At 37.7% G+C, this 27,516-nt stretch overlaps 1 protein-coding gene across 1 annotated transcript; it reads right to left on the bottom strand.

Moving 5' to 3' along the window:
• Positions 1-4,949: 4,949 nt before the first annotated feature.
• Mrln (myoregulin) lies at positions 4,950-15,975 on the bottom strand. Its single transcript, XM_076835072.1, has 3 exons — positions 15,883-15,975; positions 5,809-5,936; positions 4,950-5,169 (listed from the first exon to the last, which is right to left on the bottom strand). The coding sequence occupies exon 3, from the start codon at positions 5,147-5,149 to the stop codon at positions 5,009-5,011; it is 141 nt and encodes a 46-aa protein (XP_076691187.1). The 5' UTR covers positions 5,150-5,169; positions 5,809-5,936; positions 15,883-15,975; the 3' UTR covers positions 4,950-5,008.
• Positions 15,976-27,516: the final 11,541 nt, after the last annotated feature.

Raw genomic sequence — 27,516 nt, forward strand, 5'->3', positions numbered from 1 at the left:
TGACCCACCTCTCCTGTTCATAGCTAAAAGAGAGCAGTGCTAAAATTGACAAATTTACAGTGACTAGAATGGAAGTCATATACAATATCCATTAAGGTGTATCATAGAAACAGTTATTGAAATTTATTCAAGAAGTTTCTATAATGATAGGCAGGCATAGTAAGCAGTTCAGAAAATCAACAAAGTCCAAAATGAACAAAACCTGAAAGTTAACCTTTTATTCAAGTAGTCTTTCATCATTTCTCAGGCATCAACCTCATTCCACATCACACCAATTGTTCTACAATTCTTATGTACATCTCCTGTCAGCTATGGTCTTAACTCCAGGGTTGAATTCTAACTTAAATGTAATTCTTTTTTTTTTTTTTTTTTTAAGAGAGAGTGAGATAGAGAGAGGGAGAGAGAAAGAGAGAGATTTTTAATATTTATTTTTTAGTTTTCGGCGGACACAACATCTTTGTTTGTATGTGGTGCTGAGGATCGAACCCAGGCTGCACGCACGCCAAGCGAGCGCGCTACCGCTTGAACCACATCCCCAGCCCAACTAAGATGTAATTCTTGAAAGGCTACTAGTTCAACTTTTCTTTGGCTGGTCAAGATTGTTTTTCAGTAGGTTCTCTGGCCAATGGTGTTATAATATGCCACCAAATAAATCAAGAAATGAACACTGCTATGAGATGGGAAAAGAAATACCTAATAAAATTCCTGCAGTGCTGAGAACTGTAATCTGCAATAAATTTGATTTACTAAGTGCGGCTCCAGGGGTGTATTTTAAAAGAAGTCTGTAGCTAATGAATACCAAAAGCCATAAGCTCAATATGCCAGGGATCTGTTTATAGAAAATGAGCCATAGGAATTGTCTGTAGTACACACACAACTAACAAAGTGAACTTCTTAAAGTAGAGAAGAGAATGTAAACTAGCCAGCGCCTCACACATGCCTGACGTAAACTAAGTACTCACTGATTGTTAGTATCTATGTCAATTTAAAAAAAAATTAGTTGTATATGGACACAATACCTTTATTTTATTTATTTATATGTAGTGCTGAGGATTGAATCCAGTGCCTTATATGAGCCAGGCAAGCACTTTACCACTGAGCCACAATTCCAGCCCTCGATGTCAATTTTGATCATCACCTGACCTAAGTTACTTAAAGAAAATGTAAGGAATTTCTTAAATAATTGAATTTTTAACTCAAAACTGATAATAAGGAACCCAAATAATAAGCTATGATTGCTAGATATACTAAAATAGAAGTTTAAAGAAAATAGGTGAAAGTTTTAAATTCATACCAAATGAAGAGTGAGCATGTAAATGCTTTAATCTTTAGCCTTTATTTTATAATTTACCTATTTAACATTTGAAACCCTAAGAATTATGAGGGTGTCTAAAAACTTCTGTTCCCCATATAAATCAGTAGAAAACATTTCAAAAGCCACAGATACGAGGCAACCACTTTATAAAACAGTCCAGAAGCACCTCAAAAGGTTAAAGGTAGTGTTGTATTATGCAATAACTCTACCACTAAGGATATAATCAAGATAAATGAAACATATGTTGTCACAAAGTCTTATATATGAATGTTCATAGCAGCATTATTCATAATAGTAAAAAAAACAGGACAATGCAGATGTCCACTACTGATGAATGAACAAAGAAAATGTTGTATATCCATAATATTAATATTTTCTACCACAAAAGTTCTGATATATACTACAAAATGGATAGACTTTAAAACATTATGCTAAGTGAAAGAAGCCAGACAAAAAAGGTTTCTTATTTTATAATCCATTGAAATGTCCAGAATCAGGCAAATCTGTAAACAGAAATTAGATTATTTGTTGTGTAGGGCTGGGGAGCAGGACAGACTGAAGGAATAGGGAGTAACTCCTAATTGGCATTAGTATGTACAGAGTTCCTGTTTAAGACAATGAAAATGTTCTCCAACTGATGATGGCAATGGCTTTACAACTCTATCAAAATCATTGAACTATACACTGTAAATTACATATAAGTTGTGCGTTGATCAAAACCAAATGGTATATGAATATATGAATTAATCTCAATAAAGATATTATTTTTAAAAATACAGCAGATGCAATTTTGGCTTCACCTGGGCTTTTTAAAAAGCTATCCTAAAACACATTTTTTTAAATTCATTTATCAGAATAATTGAGCTGCCTAGCATTTTGCCAAGTTAAGGGCCAGACAAGATCAACCTAGAGTAATCATGGAAAAACTGCAACCCTTAGAGAGAGAGTTCACTGTTTGATGTGAGTTGTGATATGCCAGCACAGAGGAAAGACAAGGCCACAAAGAAAGTCTTATGGCCTTTTGTTTTCTCTATCTTCTGCCATGGAGAAGTATCCTAATTCAATGGTGAGAAAAATGTCAAAAAACTTACACAGAAGCTGATTTTTATCAATCCTGAAAATGTAACTCCCCATTTGCTCACTAAGCTATGACCACACAGGTCTTCCTAATGTGTTTTGATGCATTCAAGATACCTTGAGCCCTTTGTACCTGCTATTCTCTTTGAGTCTTCACTCACCCTCCAGGTCTCTGCCCAGTAGGCTCTATCACATAAGCCTTGTCTCTCATTACTCTTTTATTTTCTCACACCACATGAAATTCTCATGTGTTTATCAATTCTTTTTTTTTTTTTTTTTTTTCTGTCTCTTCACCAGAAAGCAAGTTCCCCTAGGACAGAGACCCTGCCTCTCTTGTTCTCCAATATAGACCTGAACCTACAACACTTCTGGACAAGCAGTAGGTATTTGACAAATATTCTTTGAGTAAATGATCTCCACGGTACAAGTCATAACCAACTTCCATAAACAACAGCTGAAAGGTCAATCTCTGTGCTTTGATATCACACCTTTTCTAGGAGTCCAAGGGCACTGACACACTGCAGATCAGTTTATAGCCACCTCCTGGCTGAAAGGGCAGAGGCTCATACTGGAAACACAGTTGGCCCCTAAGGACTTCCCGTGCTTTCAGACTAATCTTCCCTCACCCTGGTCCCAGGTCAAATGGCGGGGCATGTTCAGGAGCCTTTCCTGTGGGTTTATAAATAAGTCTGCCCTCATTGCTGGTTTTATACTGGCCCACATGGCAACTTGCCCTCAGTTTGCTCAGTCCCAGAAAGATCAGCAAACCATCATGCAGAGAACAACCCAGGACAACTGGGGTATAAGAGGCCACACAAATAACAGTTCAACCCATCATGCCCCAGGGTTAGGAAATGTCCATTCTTATTAGAATTGCTACGTGATTTATTGTTCTTGTATGTCTGTAATTTAAATCAAGTGGATACCTAAAACATTAGACTATTTACAACCTTTGTCACTTAGTGCTTCACAAATTAATGAGTGCTGTTACAATTTTCAATTAATGCTCAGTTTGTCTCTATTTGGTGTATGTTTAAATACCCAGTACCACTGAAAAGTTAAGAATCAGTTAAGGAATATGTCTCAAAGGTCCGATTCCTTCCACACTTCATTAGGTCCTCGTGAAACCTTGCATTAATGATTGGGCCAAATCTGAGAAGACAGTCATCACATGGAAGAAATTAGAATTTTGTTAAGTGTGTGTGTCCAATATAAAAATAAAAAAGTGAGCCAAGTGCGATAGCATACACCAGTAATCCCAGCAACTAGGAGGCTGAGGCAAGAAGATTGCAAGTTCAAGGCCATACTAAGCAACTTAGCAAGACCCTGTCTCAAAATAAAAGAACAAGAAGGACATGGGTTATAGCTTGGTGGTAGAGAGCCCCAGGATCACCAAAAAAAAAAAAAAAAAAAAAAAAAAAAAAAAAAAAAATCTAAAGGACAGAGAGACCTTGTTTTTCAAAAGCTTAAAAAAACAATCCAACAGTTATATTCTAAAACTGAGAGAATTAAGAAAACAAGGCAATAGAATGAATTTTTTCAGATTAGGCATGAGAAAAATGTAAACATTTTTTTTTCAATGATGGGTGTAAACCCAGCACTTGACTTATGCTCTGCAAGTGCTCTACCACTGAGCTGTACCCCTGGTTCTTAATCTTTCCTCTTGATAAAAGGTTTTTAAATGTGGAATAAGAAAATAATCATGGGCAATATTAAATGCAGCAATAGGGACATAAATGGAGCATTATTATTAATAAAAAAGGATTAAACTCTAGTTTTTAATCATATTATTTTAGTAACATGTTACTGTTTTCCTCTGGAGGGAATCTGATACCATAGATTGGGAAGGCTCAAGACCTAGGTCTTCCAATTCCTGCTTATGGACTCAATCTGGCATAATCCCCCTGAGATTTGGTTTCTTCACGGGTAAAATGGGGACAACACACACCTGTCCCCCAGGATTATGGTAAGCCTTCTATGGCATACAATGCACATGTAGTTCCAAATAGGATGATAGCACAGGCCCTCCACTTTTTCCCCTCTCTTTGCTTATATGTCCTGTTTTCCTAAAAGAATCTATTTTAAATATTTCCATTTCAAACTCTTAAGTCTTTCTTGGTAGAAATATTTCTCTCTTTTAATTTCCCAAGGTTAAGAAAAACAATCTACCTACAAACTAATGAAGCAGGTATATAAGAAAATGAACACAAGCTATCGTTTTGTATGTCAAAACTGGGCTTCTGGGATGTTATGTGTGGTGCATTAAAATAGAAAAATATAAAATTTCACATAGGCATAGATCCTTAAAAATCAACTACACTTATAATATGACCTACAAATTTTAGTCAATATACTAAATAAAAACATTGTTTAAAAATCAAGAAGTCTTATAACTCAGTAGTGTTGATTTTGAGGGAAGAACTTCCAATTCAATCGTTGTGAACTTTATTTATAAACCATACAATACTGACGAATGCAAATGTTGTTTTTATTGTAATATTCTGTTGGCTTCTAGAATGAATTGGTGATGTTATCAAATTAAAAATCACTCAACATATTAAAACAAATCTTTATTCACTGGAATTTAATTTGAAATGCACATGTAAAGTCAGCTTTCTAAGAAGTTATAACAACATACATAATAGACATTAGGTCAACAAATAAAACAAACAGAATTTTTAGAAGTCTCCCCACAATTTCATCTTCCAGACTTTGGGGGGCAGTAGTAGAAATTAATATCCAGCTTTTTCCAGTCATATTCAGAATTTTCCTGCTCCCTAGGGGAAAAAAGAGAAAAGTATCCACAAGTGAACACATTCATAATCCAGATTCTTTCCACTCAACCTAATATTTGCATTATTAAAATACAGTGATGAAGGTACGTCTTCTAGGGAATACTTCGTACCTATTTGTAACCAAACATGAATTAAAATATTTTCCCCCATATCACTTTCACCATGTCATGTCATCATGGTTGGTCTATATGACAAATGCTAAACTTCCTTTCATTCTAAAGAAGAGAAATAGCTCTTTTCACATCATTAGCAGTTTACTTATGAAAGATCTTCAGTTATTTATCACTTAAGCATTTTATTGGAATTTGTGAAGTTGCCATTCCTCTAGCTTGTACAGTTGGTATTACCAGGAAATGATGATTTGAAGACATGGAAAAGGTAGGTAATGACCAAAAAAAAAAAAAAAAAAAAAATCTTTCCCTAGTGTTTGGGATCACACCCAGGACCTCCCACCTACTGGGCAAGTGCTCTACCACTGAGCCATGTCATTAGCCCAAAATTAAAAACAACAATAAAAAGTCTTTCCTTCTTTGACCTTTCCTCAAGTTCCTCCTTCATGTTTTGGTCACTGAATAGGACATCAAATGCTTCATTTCCTCCATGTCTCTGAATTAAACTCACCTGAATTAATCCCAGGTAATGATAGGTAGCACAGCTCCTTGGTTTTTTTTTTTTTTTTTTCCTCCCTCAGTCTGCTCTTGCTAGGCCCAGTACATTCAGCACAGGTGGTCTCCTAGCAACCTTGGCTCCTGTGTCAAAGCACATTAAAGGGTTTAATTGGACCTTGAGGTAGTGGAGGTAGCGGAGGGGTGGGGAGCCTGCCTGCAGAAACTCTAAAATAACTTTCAAAAGTAGACAGGAAGGAGATGTTGAAGAGTGGGCTTTAGAAAAAATGTGACATTTTAATTTCATTTCATCAGACTGTATGGCTAAAACCTGAACATTTAATAGAAACATTCAGCTGACTCTAGAGTTTTCCTGGCAGGGCAAACATTCACAATTTTTAAAGAAAAGAGTTCCTAAAAAAATATTTTAAAACAAATGCTTCAATATCTTCATGGCAAAACAACACTAAAAACAAACAAACAAACAAACAAAAAACTTCTGTATGTAAGAGAGTAAATAACTCATCAGATTGTATGACTGATTTTTAAGTATTATAGTTTTAGGATTTTGTATCACTTTCAGAAATTAAAAAATGGAAGAGTGAGTTTATAACAACAGTCTTTAAAACATGACTGCTATATCCCTCAACCACGTAATTCTCCTTTGGCTAATCTATGCTAATTGAGACAGAGCTGGGAGGGCCCCATTCCCCAACCTCCTGCCTAACACAAGCTTCTTTCAAAAAACATGTTTCCACCAATGACCAGGTTCAGGACCTGTTGATTCCTCATCCACACTTTCCCACAATCCCCACAAGAGCAGTATGCCTGAACTTGACCTCTATATGACCTTCCTGGAGTAGGGGTTATTGGCACCTCATCTGTTTCTTCCCATCCTATTGCAGAAGACCCAGTGCACAGGAGCAGATCCCCAGTGTCAAGTGCTGCTCCCAGTGCTGAGAACAAAGAACTGATAAGACATGTGCCTGCAGGAGCCCACCTTTTTGTCTGTATAAGCCCACCCTTGCTTCCACAAGAGTGCACCTGGAAACCTAAACCCCTGTGCTACTCTTTTTATGCTCAGTAAAGCCTCATTCCCATGGTGTTGCTTCCCTCTTCATCATTTCTGTGTTGAATAGAGCAAAATAAGTCTAAACTGAGCTGGTAACAGGAATGGCATGTCTTAAATATAAAGACTTTGTGTTCAAAAGCCTTCACTGCAGTCTTTTTTGCCTTGCCCTGCCCCCCCCCCACCACCACACCCTTTCCTGGTAAGACTTTTTTTTTAATTTAATTAAATTTTTTAATCAATTGAAGTACAGATTGAATAATCCTGATCCTAAATGATTGGGACCAAAAGTGTTGCAGATTTCTGAGTTTTCCAGATTTGGAATTGTTGTATATACAGAATGATATATCTTAGGGATGGGACCCAGGTCTAAACTAGACATTCACTTATGTTTCATAACCTGAAATGTAATTTCATACAATATTTTTAGTGCACCTGTGGTTTGACTGCAACCCATTGTATGAGGTCAAGTGTGGAATGTTCTATTGGTGTCACGTTGGTGTTCAAAAAGTTTCACACTTTGGAGCATTTTGGATTTGAGGTTTTTGGATTAGTAATGCTTAATCTGTAACATTATACACATAGAAAAGTAGATAAGACATAATTGAGTAAGTGAATAATAAGTCATAAACTTAAGATTATTACAAGATAAACACATACATCATATCCATCAGGCATATCCACTGTGTCATTTTCATTATAGGAAAAAAATTAAAAGCAACAATAAGAAAACTGGCTAAATAAACTATGAGTTCACCACAAATGGAATATCATTGTCCATTCAAATGATGATTATTATCAAATAAGATCATGTAAATGCTACTTAGAAAATATTTAAGTGTGATTATAACTCATACTTATGGCCACCCATTACACTGCTAAGTACAACCTCTAAAGTAACATCAGGCTATCTGTACCAGGACACACATCCAAACATCATTCATAATATCTTCAACTTGGAAAAAACCCAAGTGCCTATTAGTATGTAGGTAAACTGCAGCATAGTCACACAATGAAATATTACACAGTAATGAAAATTAAACTATGGCTACAAAACAGGAATCTCACAAACATACTATTGTGTTTTTTAAAAGCAAGGAACAAGAGAAAACACCACCACTTAAGTACTTTTGTATAAAGTAGAAAAACAAGTTAAAGGGCATGGTTCAGGGGTGTATGTCTGAGTTTCCATAGTATCAATGGTAAATTATCAAGAAAAAAAACAAGATTGGTGGCCATAAAATCAGGATCATGGTTCCTAAGTGAGGGCAGGGGAAGGGAAAGGCTGGAGCTTCATTTCTTATTCTGTATGGCTACCCTGGCAATCACTTTCAACTGTTTGTTAAACTGAGGGTAGAAGTTTTATGTGCTCTTCATAATAGAAATAATAATTTTTAAAAGAGAGGAGAGAAATACATACAAACATCAGTATGATCATAGCAGTTAAGGTTGGGTGAAGCTGTTCCTATTCCTCATGCCCTTTCTTTTAGAAGGTGGTTGTCTCTATTATATCAGAAACTACAGAAAGTGGTCCTATTGCTCCTGGTCTTCTTCCCTCTTCATATATTTATTTTTTTAATTTTTTATTTATTTTTTGCTACCAGAGATTGAACCCACGGGTGATTAAGCCATTGAGCCACACCCCCAGTCCTTTTATGTTTTATTTTGAGACAGGATCTCTAAGTTGCTGAGGCTGGACTAGAACTTGTCATCTTCCTGTCTCAGCCTCCAGATTGCAGGTGTTTGCTACCACATTCGGCTCCTCTCCATTTATTTAAAAGTAATTTATCCTGATTGAAACTTTCTCTAAGCAATTATTTTAACAAACGTGAATCAAATAAAAATTACATTTGTCAATGGAACATTTTAATGAGAATGTGTAATTTATATGCTCAACAACACAAATCTTTCACTGAAGGACACATTCCTGCCTCATTCGAAATGCTCATTAAAAACAGGAATTTGGGTAATTCCTGTTTGGTTCTTCCCCTTGTTACTACGTATGAATCATTGGAAAGCACAAGTTTAAATCATTCCAAATTTGTTAACAAACACAGATTTTACTGATGATTAAAATTGTAAGTATCACAATACTCTTTAAAAAAATTTTTTTGTACTTGTAGATGGACAGCAAGCCTTTTATTTATTTATTTATCTGTTTGTTTGTTTGTTTGTTTGTTTGTTTTTATGTGGTGCTGAGGATCAAACCCAGTGCCTCACACATGCTAAGCAAGTGCTCTGCCACTGAGCTACAGCCCCAGACCAATACTTTGATTTACATTCATTCTGACAGCTAGCATCTCAGTAATCAAGTGGTATTTCTTCAGGATGTAAGGGAAATTCTTTCCGTAAGGGAAGCTATTTAATAGCAGAAATTTTCAGAAGAAAAAAAAAATTTCCTAGTGTTTTTATCTAATAAAATATGCACCAAAAATATGCATAGAGTTCAAACAAATTAGAAGACTTTAAAAACTATGTTAGAACTTATTAAATGTGAATCTCTCAAGACATTGGTTTCATCTTGGATGCAGAATTTTAACATCATAGTTAATTACAGGTATGGACCATAGTTGTGGTCCATACCTGTAATCCCGGGTACTCAAGAGGCTGAGGCAAGAGGATAACAAAGTTCAGGCTATCCTGGGAAACACAGGGAGACCCTGTCTCAAAAGAAAATAAAAGGGCATGTGGGTGTAGCTCAGTGGTAGAGCACTCATGTGCAAGGCCCTGAGTTCAATCTCTAGTACCAAAAAAAATAAAAATAAATAAACATAAAAATAAAATACATCTAAGTGACATGACTTTCAATTTCTGCTATAACATGCTTGGTTATTCTGGGCCAAGTGTACCTTATACTGAAACTTCACATGATCACATTTTCCCCTCTCATTTGAATGTGGCTCCCTCTCTTTTCCTCATTTCCTGAGGCCACTGTGAGTCAATTTATTATTTTACTTATTTATTTAGGCACTGGGGATTGAACCGAGGGGTACTTTACCATTGAACTACCAACCCAGTTCTTTTTACTATTTATTTTGAGACAGGGTCTCCCTAAATTGCCCAGGCTGAACTTGGACTTGCATTCTTCATTGTTCAGCCTTCAGAGTAGCTGAGATCACAGGGAATGCCACATACTCTGGCCCAGTTCATTATTTTATAGAAGGTCGTATTGAAAGTAGAATCTCTCATCTAGTTTTTAAAACTTTACTTTTTTCTTAACTTCATGAAGATTTAGGTTCAAATAATCTAATTCAAATTGACCTGTTCATTGTTTATTGGACAGCTGAGTAGTGACATCTCACACAGTAAGCTAGACAGTAAGCTAGACAGGTAGACAGGTGGAGAGTAGCAAAGGTTTCTAGGAGCTGGACTTCATGGTATTCCTTGTTCCTCACTCGGCCACCAGCCCTTGCCTTTGAAAGCTTTATTATCTTATTATTTTTGTATTAAAATGTTTCCCAAATCAGTCCCAACTCCTGGGACTACAAGAATAGTATGTTTTCTAAATGGCTTGATCTCCTGGGGGCAAAACAAACAACAATGACAACACTTATCATATAAAAGTTTCCTTTTCTCCATTTCTTTCCATCCTTACCATGTCCCTTTATCAGATGTGGACTTTTGGTCAAGACAAAGAACAGAACATACTTAGGAAAATCTCTTTTGCAATCAAAAGAATAATACTTTTCACTGAGTTCAAGTTTATAGTCTTAATGGTATATGTTACATTACAAAAATATTTTCTTTTTTCGAATGAGGTTACTTTGGAAAGAAACTGTAATACAATGGAAATTGATCGCAGTGAAAAGGAACGATCCACATAATTAATACCCACTCTTCTTCTTTGGTCCTGGCTGTTTTCTGTAAATGTGAACTGATTGTTGAACAATGGATGGATTGTCAAACAATGACCTCTCTGGGCCCAGAGGTTTTAGAATTTGACAGAACATCTTTATAACAGTGAGCCATTAATTTATTCACATGAAAACAGTCTGCATTTTGTCCCTGGGACATCCCCTAGACCACAGCTACAAGTTCACTATCTAGCAACAAGGTTAACTAAAAGTAGTTTCTTGTTTTCTATTTGTATTATCTAATTTATTATTGTTTGTTATTGATGTTTTTGCTCTTATTTATAACCACTAGTGAACTTACACCTGACAAGTTTCTCCCATGAATCCTCTGAAAATTAACTAGACACAATGAGAATGCTCCCAGGAACTGAATAAAGGTCCAGAATCAAACTAAGTTTTGAAGCTCAGGTGTGCCACTTATCATGAGATCTTTGGCAAGTTATATTAACTGTCCATTTCTTAGAACTTGTTTAAAATGAGGATGACAAAAGTCCAATTTCATAGGATAATGAAAGAATTAAATGAGATAATACTTCTGCCTAGAAAGCAAGCAATTACTAAGCATTGGTAATATTGTTAATTACATTCTAGCCTGCTACCTACTAAACTATACCCCTTGAATGAATCATTCTCAAGCTTTTTTTTTTTTTTTTAAGCATTTAAACACACAGATCTGTCAAACTTCTACTCATCTTTTCATTCTCAACGTTACCTCCTTTGGGATCCATTCCAACCACCTCAGAATTTATTTCCCATTTTTCTATAACAAATGTCCAGTTACAACACTATGTTTTATCCATTTCCATGCACTACACCATGGACAATTGCTGTCTTTCTAGAAGTTGGGAACAGGCTTGTCCATCCTGAATCCTAGTCACAGTCTCTGGCAATAATTACTTCTAGGCTAGAATCAACTTAAAAGCTGCACTTAAGGTAGAAGATTTTTTGGAAAACTGAAAGTTCATTTTGTTCAAATGACAATCACAACAAGAAAAACATATATGTAAAAGTAAAAATAAAACCCCAGTGTCAAGTGCTTTCATCTTATCTCCACTTGGAACATGTCTCCCTTTCCCATAAAGATTATGTTCAATAAAATTGTCTTCTTGAAACTTGTGAAATCATAGGAAAATTTTGTTGATGCTGTTGCTTTTCTTGTTTTTTTTGCTTGAATTTAGAAACTAAGTCAAGTTGTTGGAAGGCAACAACAATGTGGCAGAGGACCTGCACGGATTCAGGATGGGAGTGTCCTTCTGGGATGGCCACTGCTCCTATAGCATAATGAAGATGTTCCCTCATTAAGTTCCTCAAATTCGAGTAAATTGGGAGTTTGTTGAAAAATATGCATATTCAATGGTAAATGGATTCTGAGTGTTCTATGTCTCTGACATTTAGTTCAAGTTTCATTTTCTGAACTAATCAAAGTGCCATTAAATTGTGCCCAGAGCTGAATTATATCAGAAAGAAAATTTTAATATGACTCTGAGAAATTTATTTACCAGTGCCATGATCCTTGTATGAGAGAAAGCTTGAATGAGAATAAACAAACAGCATATGTATTTGAATGATTGCAGCCCTAATTTTTATACTTTGTTTCCTGATTAGAAATGATACCAAGGTTATTTTCCTTTCTCCAGCTAAGAGAAACCATAGTAAAATTTGAAGTAAAAAAAGAAATGTTGGCAACAGAAATGACATTTGATCTTTCACAAACTTCTCATTTAGCAAATGAGGCCCAGAGACATATAGAGGTCACAAAGAGTTAGCAAAATACACCTATTGGCAAATATTTACATTCATGATAAATTAGATTCTGTGTTTCATCAGACTTGGCTATTGGGAAAGAGTCTACCATCTCCCAACATCATTGATTCCAGCCAATGTAAGAACAGAAAGTTCGGAATAAAGTAAATCACAAACTAAAACTGGAAAAATTGGCAGGTCAAGGTCATAAGGAAAAAACTTGTCAAAATAAATTTTGAATGTTTTGTCCCAGATGGTCAATCCTCAAGGTGGGAGGGGGAGAGAATGTAGGATCTGGAGCCGTATGGAACTGCTTTTAGATCCTGGCTTTTGCACTGTTAGCTCTGCAGCCTTGGACAAGGCACTTGACCTCAGAAGCTACTTCATCCAGAGAGCAGAGATGGCAACATTTGACTTGCATGGATCTGAAAGGTTTTAATTCAAAACTAAAGTTAAGCCCATACCCACTTTGATTTCCATTTCATAAAACTTCATGAGGTGGGTTTTTAATACCTCTGCTTCCTTAATCAAAAGACCTAAGCCCAGAGAGTTAGCCATTCTATCCAAATGTCCTATCACACATGTAGCAAGAGGTGACCAAGGATTTGGATGGAGATGTGTTTGCATCCAGAGCCCACAGCCTCAGCCATTGTAGTTTCACAGCACTAGTAAGAACTCAAGCCAGGAGCCCAGCATGCTGCCTGCTAATCCATATACAGTGCTTTAAGGGAGCAGCAGAGTCAGCCAACTGTGATGAAGGATGGAGCAACTCAGACTGTTGAGTGGAAACCAACAATCCTTAAGATATGGAAAGCCCTCGGAAATTGTGACAAATACATAGTCGGAAGCAGCAGAGCACTGGCCTGCCTAGTTGTACTCAAAAGAGTCGCCTGACTGCCTATAGGCTCCAGGGGAAGGCAGGACTGGAATCACTGTTTCTCATCTCTCAGACTGAATCTCTCACATTTTTTCCATGTCAATGCCTATCAGTTTTGACTTTCCCAAGCCATCTATGGCCATGCTTCAAATGTTTCAAGTCAATGCTCTGGGCCTAACATGAACTATTTTTCGATATATGAACAAAAGTATCCCCTTAATCATCAACAACTAGGAGTCCTGCAGGCTGAGATTTTCACCTGCCATATTCCCACCAGAAATAGATTGTGCATTGCCCCTAAAATGCATGAATTACTCAGTTATGGGCACATGACATTTAGAGATATTCTGGTATCAAAATAAACGCAATGTTATCAAACTTATCTGTGCAAATTTCCCAACCCTCTCAGTGAATCACAGCTGTAGCAAAGCCATACGAAATGCCCAGAGCCCTGACTGAGGAACAGAGGTTTTCTGACAGAACCCCAACACAGGGGCACCAACCAAATCTGTCTTACAAGAGATATGAAGAGACAGAAATGGGAATGGGGGGGTGGGATTTGTTAGATTGGTGGGGGTTTCATCTTCAGAACTCAGCTATTAGAAGTGTACTCCCTGGTTTGGGGTCAAGGAACAGAGAGTAGAGAATCTCTGAACACGTTTGAGTTCTCAAGATCATTTGGCAAAACCTCTTCAACTGTCTCCTGGGCATATACCACATACCCTTCTGCAGAGATTCATGGCTGCCATCTTTTAATGCTTTCTAGGTACAGAAATGATTCTTCAAACCAGCTGGATTTCAGGTTAAGTCAAGCTTAGTTGAGAAAGTAGATGGCTTAAAGAACAAAATATCAAGTTTCAATCAAAGACTATGCCCTCCTTTAGAAAAGAAGGGGCTTCCAACAAAGTGGGTGCTCAATCATTTTTTTTTTTCTTTTTGACAGGGGGAATGAGGCATGACATTGAGGTAGTGTTCTTCTGTGCCTCACAAAGTTGTTACTTTGAAGATGACACCCAGGGAGAGGCCGTGAAAAACACCAAATCATGAGCAAGCCCATTCTGGCTCTTTACCAGAGTTGTAAATAAAATGGCTTCTTTCTCCATATTAGAAGGCTATGAGCCCCTTCCTGGCCTACCTCTGTATCTTTCACATAGTAGGAAATAAGTGTGTCTTTGCAAAATGAAAGCTTACAGAGGAAAATACAAATCTCTTATCTCCTGATTCGCAGGGTAACCGCGAGAAGCAGGTACCTCGGAGACAACTTTCCTTTCTGTCCTAGTTAGACACAGAATGGAATCAAATTTGGCGAGGCAGGAACCAGTCTTTTGGAACCATAGAAGCACAGTAACTAAAAGAAAAACTTTAGAATGCTGATTATAACAGAGCAGGTAAGTTTCTGGGAAGCAATAGCTTGTTCTCTGAAAGGTTTCTGGAGCTTCCTATCATCATTGAGCTTAATTGTAGCCTTAATGTCCTGAGCTGCTAATACCCCATCTTCCACCCACCCATCCTCTGTATAGCATGGCTTATGAGTTTGAATATGAAACAAATAAGAGATGATCAGGAAGATTTAAGAAAATTTTGAAGGAGGAGTCTATAAATAACTTTAAGGTAGCTTTCGCTATACTTGGCCACTTACATACATTATGAGTAAAGTGGACAACCCAATAAAATAGGTAATTATTCCCATTTCATGATGGTGGACACTGGAACTCAGAGTAATTGATTTCTGCTTGCCATCATACAACTTATAAGTGGTCCAAACCAGGAACGTATATGCCCCATTCCAAGTCATTATAATACCTCCCTTACACATTCTATCTGGAAGCCTGAGGCACATGTTTAGGAACTGAACATATATAAGCAAAGTAGAAAGCTATGCTAGTTTGTGGTCCTGCAGAAGGACTGCGGTGTCAGGTTTCAGCTCTGCTCACAAGGAGCAAACACGGTGTCTGTCTCTCTGGACTCTAGGACTCTCTTTTCCAAGCACAGTGACCTGCTTTGCAGGACTCTCAGAAGCAGTGGTTATAAAATAAGACTGCAGACACAAAGCCTTTGGCTAAAAAGCAAGGAAGCAATGGCCCCATGCAAAGAGACAGCACCCTCTCTCACCCAAACCTGGAATGTGGAACAACAAGGGCCCATGTCTGCCATCCAACCCCTCCCTCCAACCCCCGCCTCTTCATGTTACTTTTCAAATGTGAAACTTTTATGTGAAATTCTGTTTGGAGAGGAAACCAAGGAGACAGGAGTACCAAATCTGCCACAGGGCTTAGTCAAGTAATTTATATGTAGTATTATTAATCCCTTGCTTCTTCTTCTGCTTTTATTTAGCCAGAAAGGAAATGAAAGGCATGAGATTCTAATCAATTAATATTTCTCATAATCCACCTTATAAAACTTGCTGAGATATTGAAATGCAGGAAATGGAAAGGGGCTTTGTGAGTCTTAACCTTCTTCTACCAGAAGCAAACTTAACTTTCCTTCTACACCAATATTTTAAAATGCTATAGTTTAAAAAGAAAGAAAGAAAGAAACAGCACTTACTGTTCAGGGGTTTAGTAAGCAAAGTCCAAAGTCAAGAAAATGATCTCTCTTTCTGGTGAAAAATACCTTATACTCTTGGTGGATCAGGAGCTCACTGGGCTGTTATTAATAACTGGCTTAGAGCTTTATGAAGAAACATGAGCCAGAATGTCATGGAGAAGGCAAGTGGAAAGGAACTGACAGACACAGGTGGTACAAATTATGGCAAAAATATCCTATACAGCAGCTCAAATAAGCCACCAGGAGGGAATCAGCTTCTTTATGATCAACAGGCCCTGATGTTAAGTGCTCTGAGTTCCACAGCCAACCTACAAAAATTATTGAAAACACAATGGTTATACTCTGCTCTGCTGATCACTCCTTTTCTGTAGATAACTGAATATATTTTTAAGTGTATACATTTGCCTTATTTATTTTGACTCCCGTTTCCAAAATATATCTGCAAAGGGATTTTCAAATGTACGTTATCACTTTTTAAAAATTTGTTTACCTCTTAGCTCATTAGCCTCCCTTCCTCCAGGATCCTTAAATTATTCCTGGAAAAGTACAGTTATGTGTGGGATGAGGGGAGTGGGCTTGGGGTTGGTGCCATTCATAACAGGAAACTTGCAAAACTGACATGATAGAAACAGGAGTAACAGTCATGACCTGGCATCTGATCTTCAATGATATCTTTTGAAAAGCTACACTTTAAAAAATTTCAAAACTGTATCTCCTCCCTCCACAGTCCCTCAACTGATATCAGATCATTCAGCTCACTAATAATGTGTCTTTAGACCTACATGACAGTGAGCACTGGCTCTGTCGTGTTACAAAGAAAATTGACACTTAGACAAAAGTTATTGAACTATATTAAGGTGCATCATATGTCTTGAATGGAGCCATGGTTGTGAAAATTGCTTCATTTTTAAGCTCCACTTGCCTGTTAGCATAGCACAGGCCTAAAAACTCCATTTTTTTTTCAAATTAAACCATTTTTCAATGACATACTGTGGGAATGACTTTCATTATTATTTTTTAAATTTTTTCTCAGTGGACCACTTTAGAAATCTTGACTGTCTACTGAATGTATGTACAGTTGTGCATTAATGATGATGTGAAATGCATTGCCAGGTGATTCCCTTGCTGTGCAAACATTATGGATGGTACTTTCACAAACCGAATGCCTACACACAGGTCAATCACTAGACGAGGCCTTGAGATGTGAGTAAAAACTTTGCCTCTAACACCCATTTTTGTTGCCAAAGGCAGATCTCTCACTTTTATTAAATTTCAAAACCAGTCATAGTTAAAAACTGTCATTGAATAATTGAACATCAGAAATGAAAAAAAAAAAAACATTGCATGGAGCCAGGCGTGTGATATATACCTGTAATCCTAGAGACTTGGGAGGCTGAGGCTGGCAAATTCAAGACCAGCCTCAGCAACTAAGTGAGGCTCTAAGTAACTTAGTGAGACCATGATTCAAAATAAAATAAAAAGGGCTAGAGATTTGGCTCAGTGGTAAAATCCTCTGGGTTCAATCCCCAATACCAAAGAAAAAAGCAGGGGGTTCGGGGGGAAGGAAGGAATAAAGAACATTGCATGGAATTATGCATTCAAGCTGTTTTCAAGATGTTGGTTTTGTACAACTCTCCCACTCCTGGGTATTTTCCCAAAAGATCTAAAATTGGCATGCCACTGTGACCCAGCCACATAGTGTTTTAGCAGCACAATTTACAATAGCTAAATTATGGAATCAACCCAGATGTCCATCGCTACATGAACAGATTAAGAAATTGAGAGAGATATATATGTGATATATAGACATATAATAACACACAATTGAGTTCTACTCAGCCATTAAAAAGAATGAAATAATTCTGGCATTTGCCAGTAGATAAAATGGAAATGGAGAATATTATGCTTAGTGAAATTAGTCAAACTTAAATTCAAAGGTCGAATGTTTTCTCTCATATGCAGAAACTAGAGTAAAATAAAAGAAAGTGGGTGGAAAGGGTAAGATTACACAAGGAATCAATCGAATACGAATTAATAGATGAGCGGAAGGAAGTCTAGTAGCCTAGAGGTAGGAGAAAGTGGAGAAGGACTGGTGAAGAGAGGGGACAGGAAAAGGAGGATCAGGAACGGAAATTGACTTCCATGCATGTATGAGTTTGTCGGGATGAACCCAACTACTATGTACACCTATAAAGCTCTAATAAAATTTTTTTTAAAAAAGAAGTTGATTTGGGGTTTTGTTATTAAGCAGAACTGAGCTTGAAAGATGTATGTTGAATGAAGGAATTGGTGAACCTGAGTAAGAAAACTAAGGAAGGGTTGGGGATGTAGCTCAATGGTACAGCATTTGTCCAGTCTGTGTGAAGCCCTGGGTTCAATGGGGCGGTGTTCATATTTCCTTAGCAGAATACACAGGATTCCATGTGATTGAGCTTTCCTTCAGAAAAGAAGACAGATTATTGCAGAAACATGTATCCAAAGTGAAGGCTACTGGCAATTTGTAATGAAAGGACTTCCCTTTGGCAATAATATTTACCAAGAAAGTAACTTCCTGTCTTTCATCAGCACAATATTTTTAAAGAGATGAGAATGTGTTTATGATGGCTGGGGTAGTCGGGAAGAACTGACAAAGAATGGTCATCTAAAGCTGTTGCCCTACCTAGCTCAATTTTGGCCCAGTTACCATTTCAGTGCAAGTTGGGGGGCCTTCTTGTGGATGATTTAAGTGTGGATCTCACAGGCAGAAAATTTTGGATCTGACAGATACGTTAACACATTTCCAAAGTGGGAACTTGATAAGTGTGAAATACATCAGCAATTCTTAACAAATCAAAGCACTCCAAAGGAGATTATATCAAACCCAGAAAAATGTGGAAAGGTGATATTACACCTTTTAGATGCAGCATTTGCATACCACTGCTTCCAGGAAAATTAAGTCAGTTTTGAAGAATGCAATTTTGTTTGCATTTTCAGAATATGAATATTGAAAGAGAAAGAAGGAGATATGGCAAGCTAAGTTAACTTCTACCATCAGAAATTAATATTGTGGCAATCTTGATGCTGAAAAACTATGTGCTATTACTTGGATATAAGGTGTCCCCTAATACTTCTATATGAATGCAAGAATGATCAGAGGTAAAATTATTGGATTGTGAGAGCTGTGACCTAATCAGTCCATCCTTGGAGCCACACCATTAGGTTGACCTTGCCTTATATATTACCTTGATTCATGTCATGTTGCCCAACTTGGAGCGATGTATTGTACACCTGAAAGGCTTCCACAATGAGTCACAAACACCCAGTAGAGAGAAAGGCCATCAATGTAAAAAGTACCCCAAATGTGCCCAAAGTTGAACCTTATATTTCAACAAAATTGAAAATCCACAGAAAAATAAAGACTAATGTTGTCCCTAATCTAGTTCTTCAGCTCAGACATATTTATTAGTGTCTCACTATAATACTTGGATAAATATAAGTATTATAGTGAGATACCAATAAATATGGTGTCTTTCTTCAGAAGCCTTCATTATTGGTGTACCAGGGACTTCCCAGCTACTATGTTAATTCAATTCTTTTCTCCTTTTCCTCCCTTCCTCCCTTTCTTCCTTCCTATTTCTGGGGCTAGGAAGTAAGGACAGGGCCTTACATATGCTAGGGGTAAGCACTACCACTAAGCTATATTTCCAGCCCCTACCCAAATGCTCTTATGGTCCCAAAGTTCTATGAGGTGAACCCCAAGCGTAATGTCAGCAATAACACACCCCAACTAAAACATCAGAAGCCCGTGGGACTCCTTTCATAAGCAAAGGGAAGCCCCCACCATGCCAACCCTTTTATCTATAGAAATCTGTAAATGGGAACAGAAAGGGAATTGTCACATTCCACTCAAACCTGCCCACCCAGGGACGCCACCAGGGACACTCAGGGGTCACTCCAGGGGAACAGGGCTGTGTGAAATAACCACACAAGAGACAGAAATACCTTTTTCTTTGGGGGTGCTGTGACTGCTTCTCTGACTTTAAGAAGAAGAGAGAGAGAACAAGAGCTTGTGCACGCTGACCCCTTTTATTAAGGAGAAGCCATTCAAATGAGGCAAGGGGTCAGGTGTCCAGGGGCTGAGTCTAGTTTCATGATGTCTGCTGTCAGCAGGTTGACTGACAGCTAGGAAGGCCACACCCAAGGGCAGAGGAAGAGAAGGGGACACACAAAGGGCGTTTCCATGGAACATTCTATCCCAAACAGGGCAAGGGGTAATATCACAAAGGAACAGGTGAGCGTAGCCCCACCCATGGGTCTGCAAGAAGGCATGCCTAGGCAGGAAGACACATTTGGTTGCATTATTTCTACCCTCAAGATCTATAGCTACTTAAAAGCAGCCAGAGCATCAGGGGGATGACAGACAGTGTCTCAAACCAATCAGGAGAGGAAAAATGCTGGTCACATGACATGGCAGCCTCCCACAGGGAATAAATGAGAGGACATTGTTTTGATTTCAACTCTACCATGATGTCAATTATTCCAATCCAGTTGCCCAGAGCTTATAATTCTTAAACTCATAAACTTATCCTTGGTTTAGAGCAAGTTTTTACCAGTTTCTCATTTGGGAGGCTGGTATATAAAATACTCTTGTCTTCTTGCAGAATTAGAATATTCTGTTGGCATCTGTACCACTGTCTTTTCCAAGACTCACTTCTTCTTTTCCATCATTAAAAACTCTTGATACCCATCCCCTCCATTGTGAAAGTTTTAGTATGAAAATCTGTCACGGTGGTGCTGTTTGTATTCCCAGTGGCTAAGGAGGCTGAGACAGGAGAACAGCCTGTTCAAAGTCAGACTCAGCAAGGTGGGGAGAATCTGTTTTTAAACGAAATTTAAAATGGGGCTGAGGATGTAGCTTAGTGGTGGAGAACCCCTGGGTTCAATCCCTGATGCCACACACACACAAAAATAATCCCTGAAAGGAAAAAAAAATCTTAAGCATGTACAAAAGTAGAAAATAGTATAATCAGATTTTGGCAATTGATATATTGCTCACTTTAGTTCCTTTATATACACAATCATTTCTCCATCCTCCTCATGAGCTATTTTTAAAGCAAACCCAAAATATGTTATCATAGCCTCCCTAAGTATTTATTAACCTTAAAAAATACAGATCTTTGAAAAATGTTATTTCTTAATAAACAGATAATAAGTATATATATATGATACATTTGGTCTGTTTATTATCTGTCTAGAAAAAAATAACATTTTTAAAGATCTGTATAGCAATAAAAAGAAAAAAAATAACAAGGGAGGTTAGAGACACTTAAGAATTCTCATAAATCATCCAAGAGTTGATTCATCTCAAAGCTGCTGAGTATTCTGTAAAAGGTTGTACCTTTTTCCAGAATACCCTGGTACTTCCCAGGCACCTCCCTGTTGGCTCTGCTGAGTAAGGAGAAAGTTCCCCCAGGTACAAAATCTGCCTAAAGCCATGGAGAAAAATATCATGAGAAGCCTGGAATCTTCCCCAGATGCAGGATTGAGCTTCCCAGAAGCTTCAATCTAGGTACCTGTCACTTTTCATGGATCTGTAGCCTAGAATCTCATCCAGAAATAGCCATTGCCTAGGATAAAAACCTTTAAAAAAGTAAGTAATCATAATACCATTATTATTATCTAGAAATGAAATAACAATTTTTTCAATGAAATTAATAACAATTCTTCAATATCTGATAGAACTGTTCTATCCATTCTCCCTTTGATCCAGATATCCTTTGGCCATGCAGGTGCCAAAATAAACATAGAGAGACAGGCTTCTTTGCTCTAGAGCATACATCCCCTGCACAAATACATATGCAAGTAAGTCAGGTACCTCTTCCAAACAAAGTTCACAGGCTTCCTTCAATCTGAAACAAATCATCCCCTTTCCTCTGTGTTCCTATATCCCCAACAGCTTCTGAGGGATTTCATGGTAGCTGCCAAGGGTCATTGCCTAAAATTACTTAAGTCTGTCAGGCTGTCTCACAATGGACACACCCACCTTGTTCCCACATTTTTTTTTTTTTTCTCCATTAAGTAGCTAAGTACACGTGTTCTGGAACCAGACTGTTTGGTTTTGACACTTACCACAATTCCAACAAGTTAGTATAAACTTCATAAAATGCAGTTTACAGACAAAGAGAAATGAGATGAGGGGAAGGCAATTTAGACTGCTTGAGAAGAAGAATAGTGGACAGAAAAACGATCGATCTCCCAGTGGAGCTCCTCAAGCCCCCTTGTAATGTCCCTGCATCTGTGTCTGTGCAATGAACTTCTGGCATCTCGTCCGAGCTGATTTAGGATGATGGAGAGAGAAGCTAAAGGTAGGGTAGGATGGAAAGCAATGCAAAAACCATGCTGCCTCAGACATACGCATACCCAAGCTCCCGAAGGGTGTGTGCCCAGGTCAAGCCATTGCATTTGGCATGAGACCCTTCCCACAAGAGCAGCTGCGTCAGCTGTCTTGAGAGTACCAAGGAAGACTCATCCCCTTGTTCTTCACCATGTCCAAATCCACCGCCGCATTTGGAGTGGGACCTGCAAGCATCACAGATATTGATAAAGGAGCCTCCACTGACCTCTCAGACCCAGAGATATGCTACAAACTGGCTCAGAAAGGTTCATGAGAGCCAATTGTTAAATGTACAGGAAGTTTGTGAGCTGATAGCTAAACATAGACACTTAAATATTAAATTATATAGAGTTGCATTAAAAAGATATTTTAAAAAGTAATAAATACTCAAAGCACCCCACTTTCTAATTATTTTACTTTTATTGTGCTCTTAAGGTTATCTATATGTAATATATCTGCATAGAGGAAAAGTTATACAATGGTGTGCTACTGTACAAATCAGTCACGGTGGGAAGAATTTACACTATAAATTTGGCAAACAATACCAATCAGGGCCATTCTCCCAGAGAGTAGGACTCTTAAACACCTGTCATCACATCTGTCTGACTCATCTCTATACATAGGAGCACATCCTCAACTCGACCCGCTATATATTTAGTTTGGGGATATTAGGGGACAAATTAGATGATAGCACAGAGAAGAGACTCCAGGAACATTTCAATCCTATTTCATCTCTTGACCAAACTTGAGACAAGATTGCTTGATATTTCACTTTCCTTTTATCAGCTAGACTTGTGCTAGGAATTTCTGGCTTAGGCCTCTCCTAACTGGCCTTCAATTTCCACGTCTCCTTCCCACACACAAGAACTGGCCATATCAAGCTTCCCTCATTCCTTAAATACACTATGCAAAGGAATTGCAAACTTAAAAGTGCCTATGTGTCATCCTGTAATAATTGTGGTGAGGAGAATAGCTCTGAAGAGGAACAGGTATTCTCTGCTTTTCCAGGTACAATTATTGCTCAGCCCCAATGAAGAGTACAATGTGGCCATGATGCCTTCTTTTTTTCAAGACACATAAAGAGTCTATTTTTTAAAACATAAATTGCCCTTATTTTAAAGTATAAAGTATTTCAAATTATCATGATCACTTTAAATAAGCTAAACCAAATAATGGTGAAATATTTAGTCCCCAAGCACCTGAAGCAAATCTTGAGGGATATGTCACATGCCTGAGGCCCACCTGATTTCACCATGGAAACTCATGAACCTCATTGGCACCTTATCAAGCATGGGGTGGCCACTTGTCATGGCTTTGCTGCCTCAGGTTTGTGCAGAAGACACTTAAGCACAACCTGGAAAACCCAAATGTGGTGCCTATTCTTCCTGGGGGATCACCTTCAACCAATGAAGAAAAGAAGTTGGTGCATCCAAGTTCCAGAAGCCTGATCCTCTAGTGGGACAATACTGAAGTATGTTCTAAGTGATTCCTTGGGGCTACCCACTGGAGTTCAGCACAAGTTGCTAACTTTGTTAATCAACCAGCTCATTCACTTAGGCCTCACCTCTCTGTTTCTAAGAATTACTTCACTTATAAGCTTCCTGTGCCCAACTTCCGGTCTCGTGGAGTTTACTTCCAGGGAACCCAGTTACCAGTTATATTCCTTATTCCAGTTTTCACCTACGCCTCTCCTTCTGTCCTAAAGACTTTTCCTCAAAATCCTCCCTGTTCTCAAGAATCCATCAAAAATCAATTGTTGCAAGTCTTCGTTGACCCTTCCTTTCTCCCAATGCTCTGGGGTCTCCCTGCACTGGTTCCCCAAATCCAACACTTACTGCATTCATAAACTGTAAGCTCCAAAAGAGAAAGAACTGCAGCTTTCTCATGCCCTGCAGCACTCCCTGTACTGTGCTCAACGGCTGATGCAGCCGGTGTTTTCAAAGCATTTGTAGAAGGAATGGAGTGACATTGGAAAGAGTGAAGAAGTCAATACAAAGAATTTTATACCCTAAAGTTTTGAAATATGTTCACTGATCATAAAGACGCCATTCTCATTCATATTTTATAGATGGGAAAACTGAAGTTCAGGAGACTGGACTTAGACCCGACTTGAACTCACAGGATGCTTTCTACTGTACAGCTGCCTGACACCTTCTTCCGTCTTCATGCCCAAGGTTAGAAGTGACCAGTTGGAGTAGCATGCTCTTGAGCATGCATTTACCAGTAGTGTGAACAGGCAAAGCTACTTGGGGGGAGAAAAGTAGGGCAATTTAAACAAACCAAAAACCCTTAATTTGAATTTATGTAGTTGCCCTGGAATGTGGCTCAGATATATTTAAAGAGAAGAAACCTAAATCCACAAAGAATTTAAAACAAACTTTTGTTAAATTTCAGGCGTTGCAATTTTCTTAAATCTTTGGAGTTCAATTTGGATCACTTACACATTCTATTATTTTTCTATTATGGTCATTTTCCCCCTCTGCCTTCTGGAACATGTGGAGAATGTTGATAATAAGTTGCAATATCAATGTCTACTAATTCATCTTCTCTTTCATTTTAGTCTTTAAAAAATAATAATCATCTAAAAATCTTGGGTAACTAATAATCTAGAAAATTTCTTTAGATTATTACAGGTTGAGAATCCCCAATATACAAATCTGAAATCTGAGATGTTCCAAATTCCAAAACATTTTGAGTGACAACATGATGCCACAAGTAGAAAATACCATTTTGTTTCATGTACTTTAAAATATTGTATAAAATTTCCATCTGGCTGTGTGTGAGGTGTATATGAATTACAAAAGAATCTGTACTTAGACTTGAATCTTATTCCAAGATATACCATATATATGCCAGTATTCTAAAATCTGAACTAATCATTAACCTGAGATACTTCTAGTCCCAAGCATTTCAGATAAGGTATACTCAACCTGTAGTAGAGTTTTGTAAAATAGGATCTTAGGGAAAAGATCTAAATATATTTATTTCATAGCACTCAATGCACTATAAAATTAGGGATGATGTGTAAGAAAATTTCAAAGGACAGGAATTCAATGTTACATGTCAAAATACACATCAGACACAAACCATAATATGCACTAATTTCTTCCTCCATTTCTAAAGAGAAAGTTAAATAACATAAGCCTGGATTAGATATTTGTGATAAAAAAAATTCTTGCACACTTCTTTAAAATTTATAAGCCTATACATTAAAACAAGGACCAAGATTACCTTAAAAGTTTTACACAGAAACAAAGATGCTGTAAACCAACTATTTCAATTTTAGAAGCACCATGTGGACACATAGACTTTGAAATATATTTTAAAAATGACTTGGAAGGCGTAGACAGGAGGATTTCACATTCAAGGTCAGTCTCAGCAATTTAGTGAGACCCTACCTCAAAATAAAAAATAGAAAGGGCTGAGAGTGTAGCTCTGTGCTAAAGAGCCCGAGTTCTATCCTCAATACTACAACAACAACATTGTTGTATCTACATCTATTCCTACAGTAAATGACTTTAAAGGAAACAAAAGCATACTTGCAGCTTAAAGTCATGTGCTGCTTTAGAATTTTTATTTATTTTTACTAGTGCTGAGGATCAAACTCAGGGCCTCTAACATGCTAGACAAGTGCTGTACCACTAAGCTATGCCCGCCCCCCAGCCCTGTTAAAGTACTCTAAATCCTGTTCTCTTCAATTTTACTTGAGATGAGAATGGCCATCTCCATCATACAGAATACTGAAGCTGGTGGATGAAGTCAAGACTGAATTTGTAAATCCTGGGAAATCTCTTGATCAATATTATCACCAAGTCACATTAAACCTAGCTGTCTTGTCATTTGGTCATTTCAGTTTTCATGACCAAATTAAAAATTCACTGCATTAAAAATGGAATCTTGCTTACACCAAAGTGAGTCAAGATTTACACAAGTTGAATTTACTTTTATACAGAAAAGGGCCTAGATTTAAATGGTTTGCGCTTGCAAGAGTGTATCATAAATAAGTTGTTGAAGACTCCAAGAGAGGATCTTGCTAAATTGTGCATTTTCTCCCCAGAATGTGGACTCTAATTGATATGGGCTTACAACTGCCAAACAATACTTCCCACCCCACCCCCATGCCAATGTGTATAAATGTCATTCCAAATATTCACTCTGTGTTTCTTCCTGAATGAGTGGATGTGGGACCAGTCCATGTTATGTTTAAAGGATTGTACTGTACTTTCAAACCAATTTTCTCATTTTGGTAAGGTATATAAATCATGTTATTTTATAGGTAAGAAAATTAAGCCCAAGAGAGTTTAAGTAACTGGTCCAGTAAAAGAATGGACACTTAAACCTCAAACCCAGAATTGATGGATTCTTCCTACAAAGTATATTGTACAATTTAAACTTTTAAGAATAAGCTCAATAATACACCAACAGTGACATCCAAAGCCTGAGTATATGCAGTTGTGTGTCAACTAATGACAGGGATGACATTCAGGGAAAGTCACTGGTAGGCAATGTTATTATGGGAACATCAGAGATTGTAATCACACCATCACTCTGTGTGGCCTCCTAATGCAATCCAGAGATGCTAAACACAAGATGCATGAGGCTGTTGCCCGCATAACATGACATATTGTTTTATAGTATGCTTTTGTAAGTAGTTCATTTTCTTAAAAAATGATAAATATATAAAGCAGTAACAGTCATTTATCACATATTATGCACTGTTCATACTGCATTTGTGTTTGACTAGTAGCACAGGTTTATTTACACCAGCATTACCACATACACTGAGTAATGCACACAGCATGACAAATGACAGCTGCAACGTCAGTAAGCAATGGGAATTTTTCAGCTCTACTGTAGTCTTGAGGGACTGTTACATAGGCAGTTCCTCACTGATTGATGTGGCATGTGACTATACATGCCTGTGTATATGTGACATTTTGAAAGTAGGCTATCCTTTCCATTTCATAATCTCCTAGGGTTACTGCTTTACAGAAATACAGAACAGAAGAGCACAAAAATCTTCAGTGCAAGGATCAATGGATTTTCAAAACTCCAGTACTTTAATTTAACCACACCAGCCCCATTCATCCTATCTTCCCTAAGTTTACTTTCTAAGGAAGGATTTAGTGTTTAGAATCTATGTTGGATATCTGCCAGAAGCAACAGGGAAGTGTTTGTTTTCCAACCCAAAGAATAGGGGGAGAGAGAGACAGAGGGGGAGGGAGGGATAAACAGATAGATAGGGCTTAAGGCTCAAGAGG

This window comes from Callospermophilus lateralis, chromosome 15 (assembly GCF_048772815.1).
Source record: "Callospermophilus lateralis isolate mCalLat2 chromosome 15, mCalLat2.hap1, whole genome shotgun sequence".
NCBI classification, from domain to species: domain Eukaryota; kingdom Metazoa; phylum Chordata; class Mammalia; order Rodentia; family Sciuridae; genus Callospermophilus; species Callospermophilus lateralis.

Excerpts from the sequence above, each read along its gene's own strand:
- Mrln (XM_076835072.1), bottom strand. The coding sequence starts at position 5,149 with ATGACTGGAAAAAGCTGGATATTAATTTCTACTACTGCCCCCCAAAGT.